Source organism: Heteronotia binoei, chromosome 1 (assembly GCF_032191835.1).
Source record: "Heteronotia binoei isolate CCM8104 ecotype False Entrance Well chromosome 1, APGP_CSIRO_Hbin_v1, whole genome shotgun sequence".
In the NCBI taxonomy this organism is placed as follows: domain Eukaryota; kingdom Metazoa; phylum Chordata; class Lepidosauria; order Squamata; family Gekkonidae; genus Heteronotia; species Heteronotia binoei.
In genome coordinates, this window is record NC_083223.1 from 253,744,326 (window position 1) to 253,758,593 (window position 14,268).

The window sequence follows — 14,268 nt, forward strand, 5'->3', positions numbered from 1 at the left end:
CTGTTGGTGCAGGCCTGGAAGCAGCCATACCCACCCAATGCGGATGTATGGATTTGGAAGACAGGGCACATGGCCGCCATGGATAAAATAACAGCAGACAGGAAGATTCGTGAAGGTAAAATAAAGTCTCAAAAAAGGCTTGTCAAGACTTGGCTTCTATTCATCAAGTAAATATAAATTCAAAGAGCAGGCTAGAGAGGAAATCTTAAGATATGTCTAATTAAGGTCTCTAGCAATAGTCTTAATGAAGGGTTTTTTCATAAGTGGCAGTTCTGGTAGTTGATTTTGGTATCAGTTGAGTGTGATTAAATTTTGGACCTTACTGAATCATATTTTTCTGCTTTGCAAAACTATATTAATGAGACATAAATACGAATGTGTGATATATCGTGACATGCAATATAAGAGAATGTAATATGAATCTGCAATTTTAAAAAATTGCAACAACAAAAAATCCAGAAATGTCTGGTTCAGCAAAACAGAGAAGCAGCGGCGCAGGTAAGTGGAAGAGAGAGAAATGGCTGCTGACTCCCTAAATACGGTAACTATTTGCAAGGCAGCTTCTAGTCAAAGCCTTCAAGATCACCCTAAACCCCAAACAACCCAGGTGTGTGAATATGACTTACACAAACATTATTGAATAGGTTGGATCAAAAGGATCAACTGTGTTTATTTAGTAATCTTACAAGGGGAGTACAGGTGCAGGGGGAGTTCCAAAGTAGAACCAATGGTTTAAAGAAGAGGGCACAGTCTTTTTCAGTTAAGGTACTCAGTCACACAAAATGTCAGAGCGGAGTTAAGAATACAGGAGATGAATGGTGGCAGAAGTCGAAGGGGCGAGGGAGATTAGCAGGCAGGAGGAAGGAGAACAGAGATGGGATTTGGGGAAGAAGCTAAAAACTCGCCATGCAAGAGACTGGCAGAGCAACCCTAAGCAGAACCTTCAAAGCCAATTGAAAATAATAGTCTCAGAAGGGATGAACTCTGGTTAGGACTGCTAGAAGCCCAGAAAGGAAAGGGAAGGAGGGGGACCAGTTTTTCTCCCCTGGCAGAGTTCTCAGTGGGGTGCCAGGCTGCACTGCTGCTCACAGCCCTCCATTCAAAAAATATTCCCTGCCCAAAGAAAACTAGTTCATCAGGGAGAAGCTAATCAGAACCTTCCTCTCAAAACATTAGCTCTCAATATGCAGCCCATTTTTTTAAAATACAGTCATCAGTCGTGCCAAGCACCTGCCCGAACTCCCAAAAGGGAACAGCCCCAAAAGTTATGCATCTTCAGCTGCTGCACCGAAGACAGGTGACAGCTGTTCCCAGTACAGAGACTGTGAAGAGAGACCAGTGCACATGTTGAACTTCAGCCTGCCTGTTGTGCAAGCCTAAAAATAAGGGGAAAGAGGTATAAGGTATTAGAATAAATAAAATTACCAAGACCAAAAGGGTTCCTGGGTCTCCTTTACAAGCGACACTGAAACAGGGTCAGCTTCTCCTATCACCGGAGCTCTGCAAAGCGAGAAGTTGCCTGTGGCAAAATTCTGCCATGTGACAGGAGCCCTCTTTGGAGTTGGACCTGGATGATGCAAAGCAATGACGGCTAAGCCTCTCCTAAAACACAACCCCTCTCCCAGCTCAAGATTTTGGAGTGTGAAATCACATTCTGTGTGGAAACCCCATGGTGCAGGAAAAACAGCAGCACTCCCTGGCTCAGAACTTAGTGGGGTGGGTGGGCACCAAAGCAAGCCATCAAACTATTTTTAAAAAGTAATCAGAGGTGGGGTGGAGAGGAAATAGTTACATTTAGCTCCAGACATTTGGCTCAAAGACAAGATTGCAAAGATAAAAGGAAAAAAAGGGTGAGCAGGTGGGTAGATGGTAGGGAAACGGTTACGCTCAAGAGTGAAAAAGGAATGAAAGAATGAAGAGAGTAGAAAATGAAGGCATAGATGAGAAACTGCAAGCATCTCGTGGAACACCAGATACGTCAGGGCTTTGCCCTATCAAGCCATGGCTTTCTTTCTGAGGAACAGATCAGCCTAGCTTATTAAGCATCTGCTTAACCTTCAGTTCCAGTGAAGCCCCACCTCCATGGCTGTTCCTCATCACAGTCTCCAAAACAGCAAGCAGAGGACAGAGAATACCACAAGGCCTAGGCCCACCCTGTATGGTTGCCAAGGCAACAAGGGATGCAGCAGGCCTACTGTCCAGTGAGGCTTGTTCCAGAGCATCTTGTTACATCCACCTTCTGCCAGCTGGACATGGAGACTCAGGACAAGACCTCTTGTTCTAGCCACCTCCTTCATTTGGTTGCCCAGAAATGAGGGATACATTCCCACAGGGTGTGTGAGGCTGACCCATGGGAAAGGAGGATTTGGGGAAAAGGCTACTGTGGAGTAAGAAGAGCCATTTTGGAGCCATAAAGGGGGAGGGGGAGGATGCACAGGACAGAATCTTCATAGGCAGGCTGTGGTATGGCGTTTCAAGACATCTGGCGACGAAGCTCTGGGTCGCCACTTAAGAGTGCAAAACAGAAGGTTCAGGAGAACAGGCCTGAGACCTGCCACGTTCCAAGGAAATGCAGCCACCACAATAGCTACAGGCTGAGTAATCCCATCAGCTCATCAGCATGGTCACTTGCTGAAGAAGAACGCTGCGAAGAACTCTGCTGTCTCTGCAGAAGCCAGACAATCCTTACCCCCTCCGACACGTTCTTAAGGTTTCAGCTTCAGCCAAGGGTGGACAATAGTGAGGATGGAGAGGATAGAAGACGTCAGGCCACAGAGCCCCACAAAACCCGGGCTGGTCTTGTACAGACCCAGCCTGTCCAGTGGGATGAAAATGTCACAGGCGTTTTTCATCAGGTCCAGGAGGAGGGGTGGGTTGTTCCTCAGCACATGTGCCAGGAGGCGGAGCTGCAGCTTCAGCCTCAAGGCCAGCTGCTGGAGCTTGCCGTCTTCTCTGGAAGCGCTGCTGTTGTCCCCGCCCCCCTTTTGGCACTTCCCGTTTGCCTCGCGCTCCATCAGCAGCAGGATTTCGTAGGCATCCCGGCTCAGGTTCATTATCAGTGCAAAGAGGTAGTACCTGAAAAATGAGAAGGAAGAGAGCTGGTAACTGATGATGGGGAAGGCCTGTCAATAGCAGTGTGGTGGATGCTAAGTGGAACCTCCCCATTCAGAGGCAATCTACCTCCAAGTACCAACTGCTGGAGGCAAACAACAGAAAACGGCTGTTAAGTTTCCAGCCCTGCTTTTGGGCTTCCTGGAAGGATCCAGCTGGCCACTGCTGAAAACCAGACACTGGACTGGGTAGTCCCTTCTGGTCTTAAAGGAAGTCTTGGGAGCTGTCAAACTGCAGCTGCTTTGCAACACCACACTTTGCGCTGTATAAATATCTCAAAAGTGGTTTCCCTCCCCCAAATAGTCAAAAATAGTTGGAACTGAAATATTTTATTCAGGGAGGTGGGGGACCAACCAAGCGCACTTAAGATGGTTTGTGTGAGATTTCATATACAAAAATTGTATCACTTACTAGTTGTCTCTCTAAGTAAATGCAGCATTTTTAAAGTGTTCAAAGCCTTTCACATGCTATTATCCTGTAATCCCCACAAGCAACTCTGCAAGGTAAATTAGCATTCTCTCCATAATGCAGACAGGAGACTTGGAGAGAATGGCTTTGTCTAACACAACCTCTCAAGCAGCAGGAAAGAGCAAGAGTTAGTAGCACCTTAAAGATTAACAAAATTTGTGGCAGGGGATGAGCTTTTGTGAGTCACTAAGTCTGTATAGTTACTCAAATGTTAGACAAGTGTTAGTCCTTAACGTGCTACTGGACTCTGGCTCTTTCCTACTCCTGCAGACAGACTAATATGGCTACCCATTCTGATCTAGAACCTATCAAGTTTGTGGGAGAGGTAAAAGTCCAACCAAGAATGTCTAGATTGGTGGTTCAGTCTCATGGCATCAAAGAAGTTTCCTGAGAGTCTTCCACCATGACCTTTTAGTCTAGCTCAGGGGTGGTCAAACTGTGACTTGGGAGCCACATGTGGCTCTTTCACACATATTATGTGGGTCTCAGAGCCAGCTTGGGGAAGGCATTTATCTCTTTAAGTTGCTTCTCCAAGCCAAGTCAGCAGCATGAGGAATGAATTTAAAGTTAAAGTTGCTTTCTTTCCACTTCTCTCTCTCCATCTTCCTTCCTTCCAACTCTCAGACATCTGACGTTTATTCTATGTGGCTCTTAGGTTAAGTAAGTTTGGCCGCCCCTGGTCTAGACATTTTTCTGTCTGGTTGCTTAAAAGGCCCAAGCAGTCTATGAACCCTCTAACTTGTCAACGTTCCTTCAGACAATGCTCAAACTTGAATGTCTGACAGCCCTAAATGAGCAACTTGGAAACACAAAGAAATGGACATGCTGGCAAATTCTGACTTTTGTGCTCCTCTTTCCTGTCCTGCCTCATTTGAATCAGCCAGTTCTTCATGATCAGGAGCCCACCATTTCCATCAGGATCTCGGGATTCCAAAGGAGCAACTAAATGTTACTTGAGACAGAATTATGGCTTTCGGAGGCTTCTGGCTTCAAGGAACACAATTTCCCTGTCATGGAAACCCTATGGGTTAGAGAATCCTGCCTGGGGATGTGTGGCTCATAAAGCACTGCGCTGTAGGCAAACCTGTAGGACCTCAGCACTGCCTCAAGCAATCTGTGCACCCTGAACATATTCAGAGGTTTGCTTGAGGCTGTGTGTGTGAGAGTGTTTGTGTATGCTTGTGCATGAGGGAGAAGATCATGTGCCAGGAAAGCTTTTTAACCACTATTCATCTTGTTGTGAGGAACTTCAGACAAGTTTCCAAAGTTCAAGACTACCCCAAACACATACCAAACAACACTTAGAAATGCTCCTGGAGAGTATACTCTGGGAGGATATTATTTTCAAAAGAGCACAATTAGCAAGAATTGGAAAGGAAAACATATATTTTTCCTTGCAGTGATAGACAGGGAAGGGGCCATGGCTCAGTGGGACAGTACCTGATGCACATGCAGAAAGAGCCAGGTTCAATCTCAGTCTGTAGTCCACCATGTCAGTTTTTGCTTAGGGCAGCTGGACTACCAGTATTGCATGTCTGTCTTCCTTCCTCAACAATTACAACAACTTTTACAATCTGAGTTCTATAGAGGATTAACCTCATTGTATTTCATGTAAGAATTTGCAGCTTCCGGTAATACAGAACAGATCTCCACCCTCTTCTGTCATTTTTCAAGTACTGAGGTGGCAGCAATAAGGCAGGTATAGGGAGGGGGAGTGGCCTCACCTGAATGATCTCTGGCTCCATTTCTCCTGGTCCATGTGTGAGACGAGGCCAGATTTCCCAGCCCATAGGATATTGTCACAGGCAAAGTACATGGCTCTGTTCAGGTGGCTCACAGTGATGCAGAACCGAAGGACCATGTCCGACAGGTGAATAGCCCGTTTGGCTGCTTCCAGGGCATCACTAGAATTCCCAAGCCGGAATACTGAAACAAACCCAACAAAAATTGAGAAATATACCCCATGTCACTGAGACCTCCACCATTTATTTAAAGCAGAGATACAGCAATTCAATGGCAAGTAATTTTCTGCCTGAAGGTGGATAAGGACAAAGTTGACTTTATTGGTTGCTCTGACAGCCAAAGCTATGGGAAGATGCAGCCTGAGGAAGCCGAGGGGGCCAAAGGCCTTCCAGAAGCAAGGGCCTGGGGCTTTAGTTTAGCTCTGCCACTAAAGTCTGAAATGGGTGATGTAGTGTCATGCCTACAAATGAGGAACGCCCCAGTTTGGATTATACTTCTGCCACAGATTCATCAGGTGGCCTTAGGCAAGTCATTCTGTTTCTCAGCCTTAACTTCACCCAGGCCCAGATCAGTCTTCCCTCTAAGCTGAGTTAGTGTGAGCTAGCTCGCAGTTTTTTAGCTGCTGGCTTACCCAATTTTGTCTTTGCTCAGGATAAATGGCCCCAGAGCAAACTTATTTACGCAGAAGCTCACAACTTTAATGCCATAGCTCATGAAGTAGAATTTTTGCTCACAAGACTCTACAGCTTAGAGGGAGCATTGGCCTGGATGGAGATCATGGGTTGGATGGATCCTACCGCTCTGCTCAGCTAAGTACAGCTCCTCTTGCTCTGCAGAACAGCTTCTTGAGCCAGCGGAAAGAGCTGCACTCAGCTAAGCAGATAAGTGGATCCAAGCCAATGTCACTGAATGTGTAAACATACTATATAAATGCTAAGAATGTATTGCACTACCAGGGCCCCCCCCCCTTTTTGGACTAGTAATCAAGACCTCATAATGTTGTTGCAGGTTCATGCAAAAAACACTTCTGTTTAATATACACAGCATGCTTTTTTTCACAAGCGTGGTTCAAGGGGGTGAGGGGTGGGACAGATCACAGTTAAAAAGCTGTGATTCTACCTCTGCACATCTGTGACATATAGGGGTGGGGTGAAGAACCAAATCCCCTTCCTTGCTTAGTCACCTGGGAGAGATTTTTGCTCGCTGCTGGAAACAACGTATGCAGCTAATTAGAAGCTGAAGCTAGTGGGCAGACTGCTGAACTGAGACACAGGCTGCGGGAGCTCAAATCCCACTTCACAGTCACAGTTGCTCTGAAAAGCTTTGGGTAGGTCTCTCTCTCTCTTGCAACTTCAACTCTCCACCTGCAAATTAGGAACAATATTAACCAGCATCGCAGGACTGTTCTTAGGGTTGTTCCTTGTTTCAGAGGGAAATTGTGTTGCTCTCTAAGACACAAGAGGGTTGTTCTTGCAGACAAATTCAAACACATTAAAAACCATACAGTGCTCTACTAAGCAAAAGGGCCAGAATGCCCCTCAGAGTGGCAGAAGGGGTGTTCCTCCCCCAAAAGATGGTAGAATGTGAGTAAAAGCTGTGTTTCTTGCAGGCTAAGCCTTCCCACTCATCCTGTCAATCACCCCGGCACTCACGTTTGCGTCCCAAGCTCAGGTGAGCCTCTAACTGCTTGATCCTCGCAAGGAAATCAGGACTGGCTCCATTCTTCTGCAGTGTGTAGCCAAGTAGAGTGCAGGCATACTGGGCAGCCCTGGGAATGAGAGAATTAACAACACACACAGTTAGGTTGGTACAGTTGTTCATGAGGGCATCACCCATCTGCTTGATTCCCACACACATATACCCCAAACTCAGTAGCACAAACAAACTGAAAACTTTTCCGAACTTCAGAAAGCCCCAGACCATCTTTATGCTGCAAAATGTTGGGGTAAGTATGTCGCATTGCTTTCTGCAGCTCAATTATCAACCAAAGGAGAGACTGGAATCAAGAAATCAGAAGGAGACTGAGACTGGGAAGAGCAGCCATGAAGGAGCTGGAAAAGATTCTTAAGGATGTGTCACCGGCAACCAAGATCAAGATAATACTATTGTTTTCCTCATTACTATGTATGGGTAAGAAAACTGGTCAATGAAGAAAGCTGACAGGAGGAAAGTGGATTCATGTGAAATGTGCGGTTGGAGGGGAGTTTTATAGATACAGTGGACTGCCAAAAAAGACAGGTAAGTGGGTTCTAAGTAAAATCAAGCTAGAAGCAAAAATAACCAAATTGAGGGTATTGTACTTTGGTCACATTATGAGAAGCTAAAAGCAACTGGAAAAGAGTTGAAGGCAACAGGAAAAGAGAAAGACCCAACATGAGATGAACTGATTCAGACAGGGAAGCCACAGCCCACAGTTTGCAAGACCTGAGCAAGACTGTTAATGACAGGAAATTATGAAAATCATTAATTCATAGGGTTGCCGTGTCAGAGGTGGCTTGACAGCACTTAACACAAAAATGTGCAGCTCACATAGGTATAACTTTGATTTGGTATATGTTCTTGCCCAGAGGTGGCCAAACTTGCTTAACATAAGAGCCACACAGAATAAATGGCAGATGTTTGAGAGCTGCAAGACATGAACATCAGAAGTTTGAGAGCCACAGAACAAGGATGGAAGGAAGGAAATAGATGGAGGAGGGGGAGGGAGAAGTGGAAAGAAACCAAGTTCAACTTTTAATACATTCTCTAAGCTGTTGGCTGGCTTGTCTTGGAGAAGTTATTTAAAGAGAAAAATGCCTTGTCTAAGCCAACCAATGGGAAGGTTGGGGCTTTGAGAGCCATACAATATGTGTGAAAGAGCCACATGTGGCTCCCGAGCCACGGTTTGGCCACCCTTGCTCTTGCCCCTGGAGGGAGAAGCAGCAACTGGCAGCTGCCAGGCAACTATAGGTATGTTTCTTAACCATCAAAGGTTAGGTGTTACTAGCTGGGATGGAGCTGTAAGCAGGCAGGCTACGCAACTGGCTATTTACTAAAAAGGAGTGTCCCACTTCTAGACAGATTTATGCCAATGCTGCCTGAAGGTCAAAGTACAACTCCCCACCCCCACCCCCACCCCAAACTAACGTTGGAGTAATATTGTCCTCACACACACACACACAAAGCTTTATCTTTAGAGGTGGCATAAGAATTGCAGAAGTATAAACCTATGCCCCAGTTTTAATCCTCCCAAATGTTTCTCCTCTCAGTGCCCTGACCTAAGGCAATTAAGTTTGGCAACAGGTAGACTGCAGGCATTTTCAGCAGTCACCCTGTCTCTGTGGAATAAAGCTGTCACTGTTACTAGCATCATTTAGGAAACATGGTAAAGCTGTTCTATTTAGGAAGGCATTTAAAAGAGGCTAACCCTTCTATAGCATCTATATTAAGTGCTTGTCAAACTTCATTGCACTGATATTTCTCTGTAATACTAACGGTGGATTATACCCAGATCTGTTTACCTTTTGTCACCCTCAGTGAAAACCCTCTTCTGAATTTCTGCATGAATCACTGGACTAGGGATGCCTCCCAACTTGAAGGGAGGCAACAGTAGCCTCCTTTGAGAGCTGGGGATTTGGCTACATCTCTGTACTAAGAGCAACTGAAGGCCCCAACCTCACCAGAAGCAGGATTGCCTATCCAAAGCACATCTGACTAGAAGGAGGTGCCAAAAAATAGTTTATCCATGAAGAGATGCAACAAGCAATCTCTCCTGCAGGTGGGTACTCTGACTGGCCTTGTGGGAGCCTTTAAGCATTTAATTAAATTTACTTCTCATGGAACATTGCCAAGTTCTCACACAAAATAAGTTGGGAATTACCTGTTCAATTTGAGTTGCAGCCAAGCTATCAAAAGGACCTATTACCTTAGCATATGGCAAGCCATCCCTCTGGTCTAGTTGTCTACTCTAAAAGGCAGTGAGTGGCCTTTGGCATGCAAAGCGTATCTGCTCAAAAAAGAGCCGGCGGGGAGGGCGGGGGGCGGGACCTCATTCACATATTAACCTCCAGGATGTGTTTGAGGAACAACACCCTGTCCACCAAAACACTACAGAAAAAGTGAATTGGGGGGAGGAGCAAATAATGCACTATTCAATCTTTGGCTGTTCAGTGCTTTAGACAAATGATACTCAGTGGCTCCAGGGCACCATCCCCCAATGTGGCATCCACCTTATATGTCAAGGGAAGGGGTAAGGCCCTTTCCCAACAGAGTCTGTGGTTGGCAGCTGTCACTAGAGGAACATGTAAGCTGCAAGCCTCCTCGAGGTGCAGGCCTCATGCCAGGAATGGAAGAAATGTGGCTCCTTTGTTGACAGTAACTGTGAACGTGGCTCCCTGTGGCCTATATTGTTTTAAGCTCTTGTTTTAGGCTCTGCACCATGACTGTAAAGATCCAAGTTCAAATCCCCACTTGGCCACAAAATTCCACTGGATAACAACAGCGGGCCACACCTCTCTCTCTCAACCTAACCTCCCCCGCAAGAACAAAGCAGGGGAACTGTGGGTGCCACCCTGATCTCATTTTGAGCAACCTGGCTGAAATATGAACAGCTACAATTTGGCGCAAGGATGTGGTGGGGAGAAGCACAATTAAATGCACTCTCCTATGATACAAGTGCAAGACTTCTACAGTGGCAATGTGTCAATTATGGAATTGCCAGTGAAATGTTCTTATCTTGAGCTCATGATATATTGCTTTGAAAGATACCAAACAGGTTAGCTGTTCAAAGAATGTGGCATATAAACACCACATTTGCAAACTGACAGGCCAAACAGAAAAGTTTTAGATATTCTGAGGCTCTAGAAAACTGGGAATGACGGAAAGGAATTAAATAAATGGGGAGCGGTTCCACAGAATGCCTCTCACTGTAACCCTGACGGCTGTACTTTGAGCACAGACGTTACATAAGAAGGAACTCTTGGCCAATGCTATGATATGCCAGGAGATGAAAGAAAAGATACCAGAGTTAGATTACTCTCATGAGTTACGAGTAGACCTATATTAAGGTGTTGTTAGTTTCTAAGATGCCACAAGATTCTTAGTTGTTTAGTAGCTAACCAACACTACTACCTGTCTGGATTACTACTATTATATTAAAACAGAAACATACTGACACCACAGCTTCTTTCTGCACGAAGATGATTTTGGATTCCAGCTTGCTGTTGATTTCATGGCCTGCTTGTGGTCTTCACTGAGGAATCTGGCTAGCCTCTGTTAGAAGCAGTGCTAAATGGACCTTCGCCTGAACCAGCAAAGCTCTTCTTACATTCTTATATTACTTGGCAATGGAGGAATGACTGCCCAGTTTGTGAAATATCTTGGCATTTGGAGAAACCAAAATCTCCTCAAAAAGCCTTATGATATGCAAATTCTGTGTAAATAAGCTTCCATTGCCAAGAATGTAAGATCTGGTGCATAAAACAAAAGTATTTCCCACTGTCAGCTAAAAGTAACTATGAAACCAATACGAACTTAAATTGCCTGCTGAAGAATGTTGTGATCCCACCTATCTAATTTCTTCTGAGTAGCACCACAATGCTGTTTTAAATTATTTTACTATTGTTTAAGTTTAATGATTTTAATACTGTAATTTTTGGTTGTTAGCCACCCTGAGTCTGTTCCTGGAGAGGGTGGGATATAAATCCAAAGTAAGTAAATAAATAGAGTTGACACTACTTCGCTTCAGAGATTGGGTCAGCCTGGGCTATCCAGGTCAGCACAAGTATTGCAGATAATTAGAAGCAACTCCAGAACTGCACGTTAGCCCTGGATCTCTTCTCCTAGCATTCATAGGATCATCCTTGACCAAAGAAACAGAGACCGTTTTTGCACTAACCTTGCTCCATGTGTTTCTCTCTGGAGCAAGCTAGTGGTTTTGTACCAGCTGCTCCGTGCTGCTATTTTGCACTGGGGCAACCCACGATTTGCTGCGCAGCAACACAAACCTGTGGGTTTTTGTTTACGCTGCTGCACAGCAAATCACAAGTTTCCCCAGTTCAAAATGGCGGCACAGAGCAGCTGGGGCAAAATTGCCAGCTTCCTCTGGAGAGAAACAGAAGCCTGTCATGGAGCAATGTCATAGCAAGGTTAATGCAAAAACATAGTCAAAGATCTGGCTAGTTATTTTAAATCAAAAGTCATATTCATATTTGTTTTCTCTAAACCCTTCTCCACCAAAGAAATAACAGCTTTTGTGTGAGGATTTTCCTGCATGAACTTTCTGCTTCCTACACAGTAACTGCAATGATTTTCAGATTTCTACAGTGGTCACCTCCCACTTAGCAGATAGGAAACCTAACTTGGGTCCTGATTTGTCTGTGGAAAGCTTATAAGCATTTTAGTTAAGTGCAACTCCAAAAGCAAAAAACAAATTCCAAGTAAAAGGATTAGAAAACAAAAGTGATCATTTGATGGTGCCCTTATACAAATCTAGAGTGCAGCTGCATTTGTGATACTGGGCTGGATCCAGTGATTTACAAGCATAAGGACCATCAATTTTGTCTATCGATTACAGGGGGTCACACAAAACCTACATAGCATAACAACCACACAAACTGGTGAGTTGCAGCAATAAGGGGGACAATTCTTTTTACGTCAGTACAATTCTACCTACAGAAGAAGCAGATTTATGGCTCAGGGAAAAAAGATGACTGAGGGGACATGCAATCATTTATAAAATTGCATACAGTGTATACAGTGTATACAGAAAAATTACCTTTCCCTTCCACAATACAAGAAGATAGGATTACACAATGGTAAGCTGATTCAGGACAACCAAAAGAAACTACTTCTTCACATAACACATGGTCCATGGCCACCAAGTGTAGTATGACAGGTCTATCAGTGGCTATCAACCATAATGGCTAAAGGTCATCTGTCAAACAAACCAGCATGCATGTGTAAATGCATGCACATGTGCTGTCAGCTTCAACTACTGGGGGCAGGCATAAGTCTCCATGAGAGGAAGAATGTGCTGTTGAGCTGCAACTGACTCACAGAAAAGAGGTTTTTTTCTCTTCTGTTTGGGATCACAGAGCTCATTGGAGGCAAGTGATGAGCAGAGGTGGTCTGTCATTGCCTTCCTCTGCATACCAACCCCAGTCTTTCTTGATAGCTTTCCACCCAAGTGATGACCTTGGCTGACTATACTTAGCTTCCAAGTCCCAACAGTAGCCAAAGTTGGGGTATTCTGCTGCTGTGAAATGAGAAACACAATACCAAACGCTCTGACTCTTCTTTTGCCACTTCACAACTTTTCCTTCTCTTCCACCAGCTTCAAGTAACATTTGTCCTCCTCCATTCTATCCTCACTATAGTCACCATGTCATACAATGTGAAACCATCAGGAGCAAACCTCTGTGGTCATTTTTTTAAATTGCACTTTTGAACTTTCTTCCTGACATGACAAGTTTTTTTTGGGTTAAAGCTCTTTCTCTTTACAGTCTTTGACACACACAATAAACCACAAGACTTCACGGGCACCTTCAAAACTAACAAAATGTATTCCAGCACAAACTTTTGTGAGTTAGAACTCACCTCATCAGATGCAGGGTGCATATCTCCACCTCAATTATAGATGTATATATACTCCTATATATCTGATGACTGGCTCTCTGCCGCATGAAAACTTTATGCTGGAATCTATTAGTCTCGGGTAGCACTGGGCTTCAATTTCCCTTAAAATCACAGGTTATGATAGGGACCGTCACTCAACCCCTACATCCCACCACCCAAGAAAGCAATTCTTCCAAATCCCAGAAAGTCTTGGAGCACCTCCTCCCTATGCAAACCCAAAAGCCGTGAACATATGAAGCTGGCCTTATACTGAATCAGACCCTCAGTCCACCGAAGTCAGCATTGTCTACTCAGATCGGCAGTGGCTCTCCAGGGTCTCAAGCTGAGGTTTTTCCACGCCTACTTGACCTGGATCCTTTTTAGTTGGAGATGCCGGGGATTGAACCTGGGACCTCCTGCTTACCAAGCAGACGCTCTGCCACTGAGCCACCGTCCCTCACCTCATCCCTCAACCGCCAGAGCCTAGCAGGAGCCATCGACCTGATCCCACCCAACCTCTCCCGATCTGGGATAGTACCTGAACACCCGCTCTTTTGCTTGACTTTGGGCACTGAATCGCACCCAGGAATCCATCGCTCTAATCACTTTGCCTCCCGCCCGGGGGAGGAGACGGAAAACTCCTGCAGGCTCCTTCTCTCTCCCGCGGGGCTGCGGCCTTTCCCGATGGGCCTCCTGATGCACCTCAGGGAACGTCGGGCCTCCTAGTGCAGCTCTGCGAGGAGGCCGCCTTATGTGTTAAGCGCGCCGTAGGGCCTGCAGCCTCCTAGGGCAGCTCCGCCGTAGGCCCCTCGGCTTTCCCAAGGGATTCCCTGAGGCACCAACCCCGCATAAGGGCCCTCCCGCTCTAGGCCGCTCCGCAGCCTCAGCAACCGAAAGCCGCTCTAGGGCAAGGGTCGCTCATCTCTTGTCCCAGAACTACCGACAGCACCGCCACTTCCGGGAGCAACATCGCAGCGCTTGTAGGAGAAACTTAATCAAAGGCCCACGCTCATTGGCTCACTCCAGGAGGCTGAGCCAATCGTGTCATTTCTCACCTCCGCTAATATTTTCTCCCACCATCACGGCCCGCCCATGAAATTATTGCGACGCTCATTGGATAAAGTGCCAACGTCCCCGCCCACTTAATAAAGACTTCTTATTATAGATTGGAGAAGTCGAAGCGACTGGGGTTTTTGTTTTACCCGCCCACACTCCTGAGGTGATCGCCACGGCGATTGGAGGAAATGGCTGCACGGTCGGCCTTCTGCCCGGAGACGTGCTCCGCCATTGGAGAAACGCTGCGGCTCAGGGGGATGATTGACAGCTTGGCATGAGGCGAGGGCGAGGAGGCGG

The 14,268-nt window shown here is 45.8% G+C and overlaps 1 protein-coding gene across 1 annotated transcript; it reads right to left on the reverse strand.

Annotated features, from left to right (window-relative positions):
* Positions 1-638: 638 nt before the first annotated feature.
* On the reverse strand, positions 639-13,907 carry PEX11B (peroxisomal biogenesis factor 11 beta). The gene is made up of 4 exons (XM_060253108.1): positions 13,454-13,907; positions 6,975-7,090; positions 5,304-5,505; positions 639-3,075 (listed from the first exon to the last, which is right to left on the reverse strand). The coding sequence occupies exons 1-4, from the start codon at positions 13,507-13,509 to the stop codon at positions 2,706-2,708; spliced, it is 744 nt and encodes a 247-aa protein (XP_060109091.1). The 5' UTR covers positions 13,510-13,907; the 3' UTR covers positions 639-2,705.
* Positions 13,908-14,268: the final 361 nt, after the last annotated feature.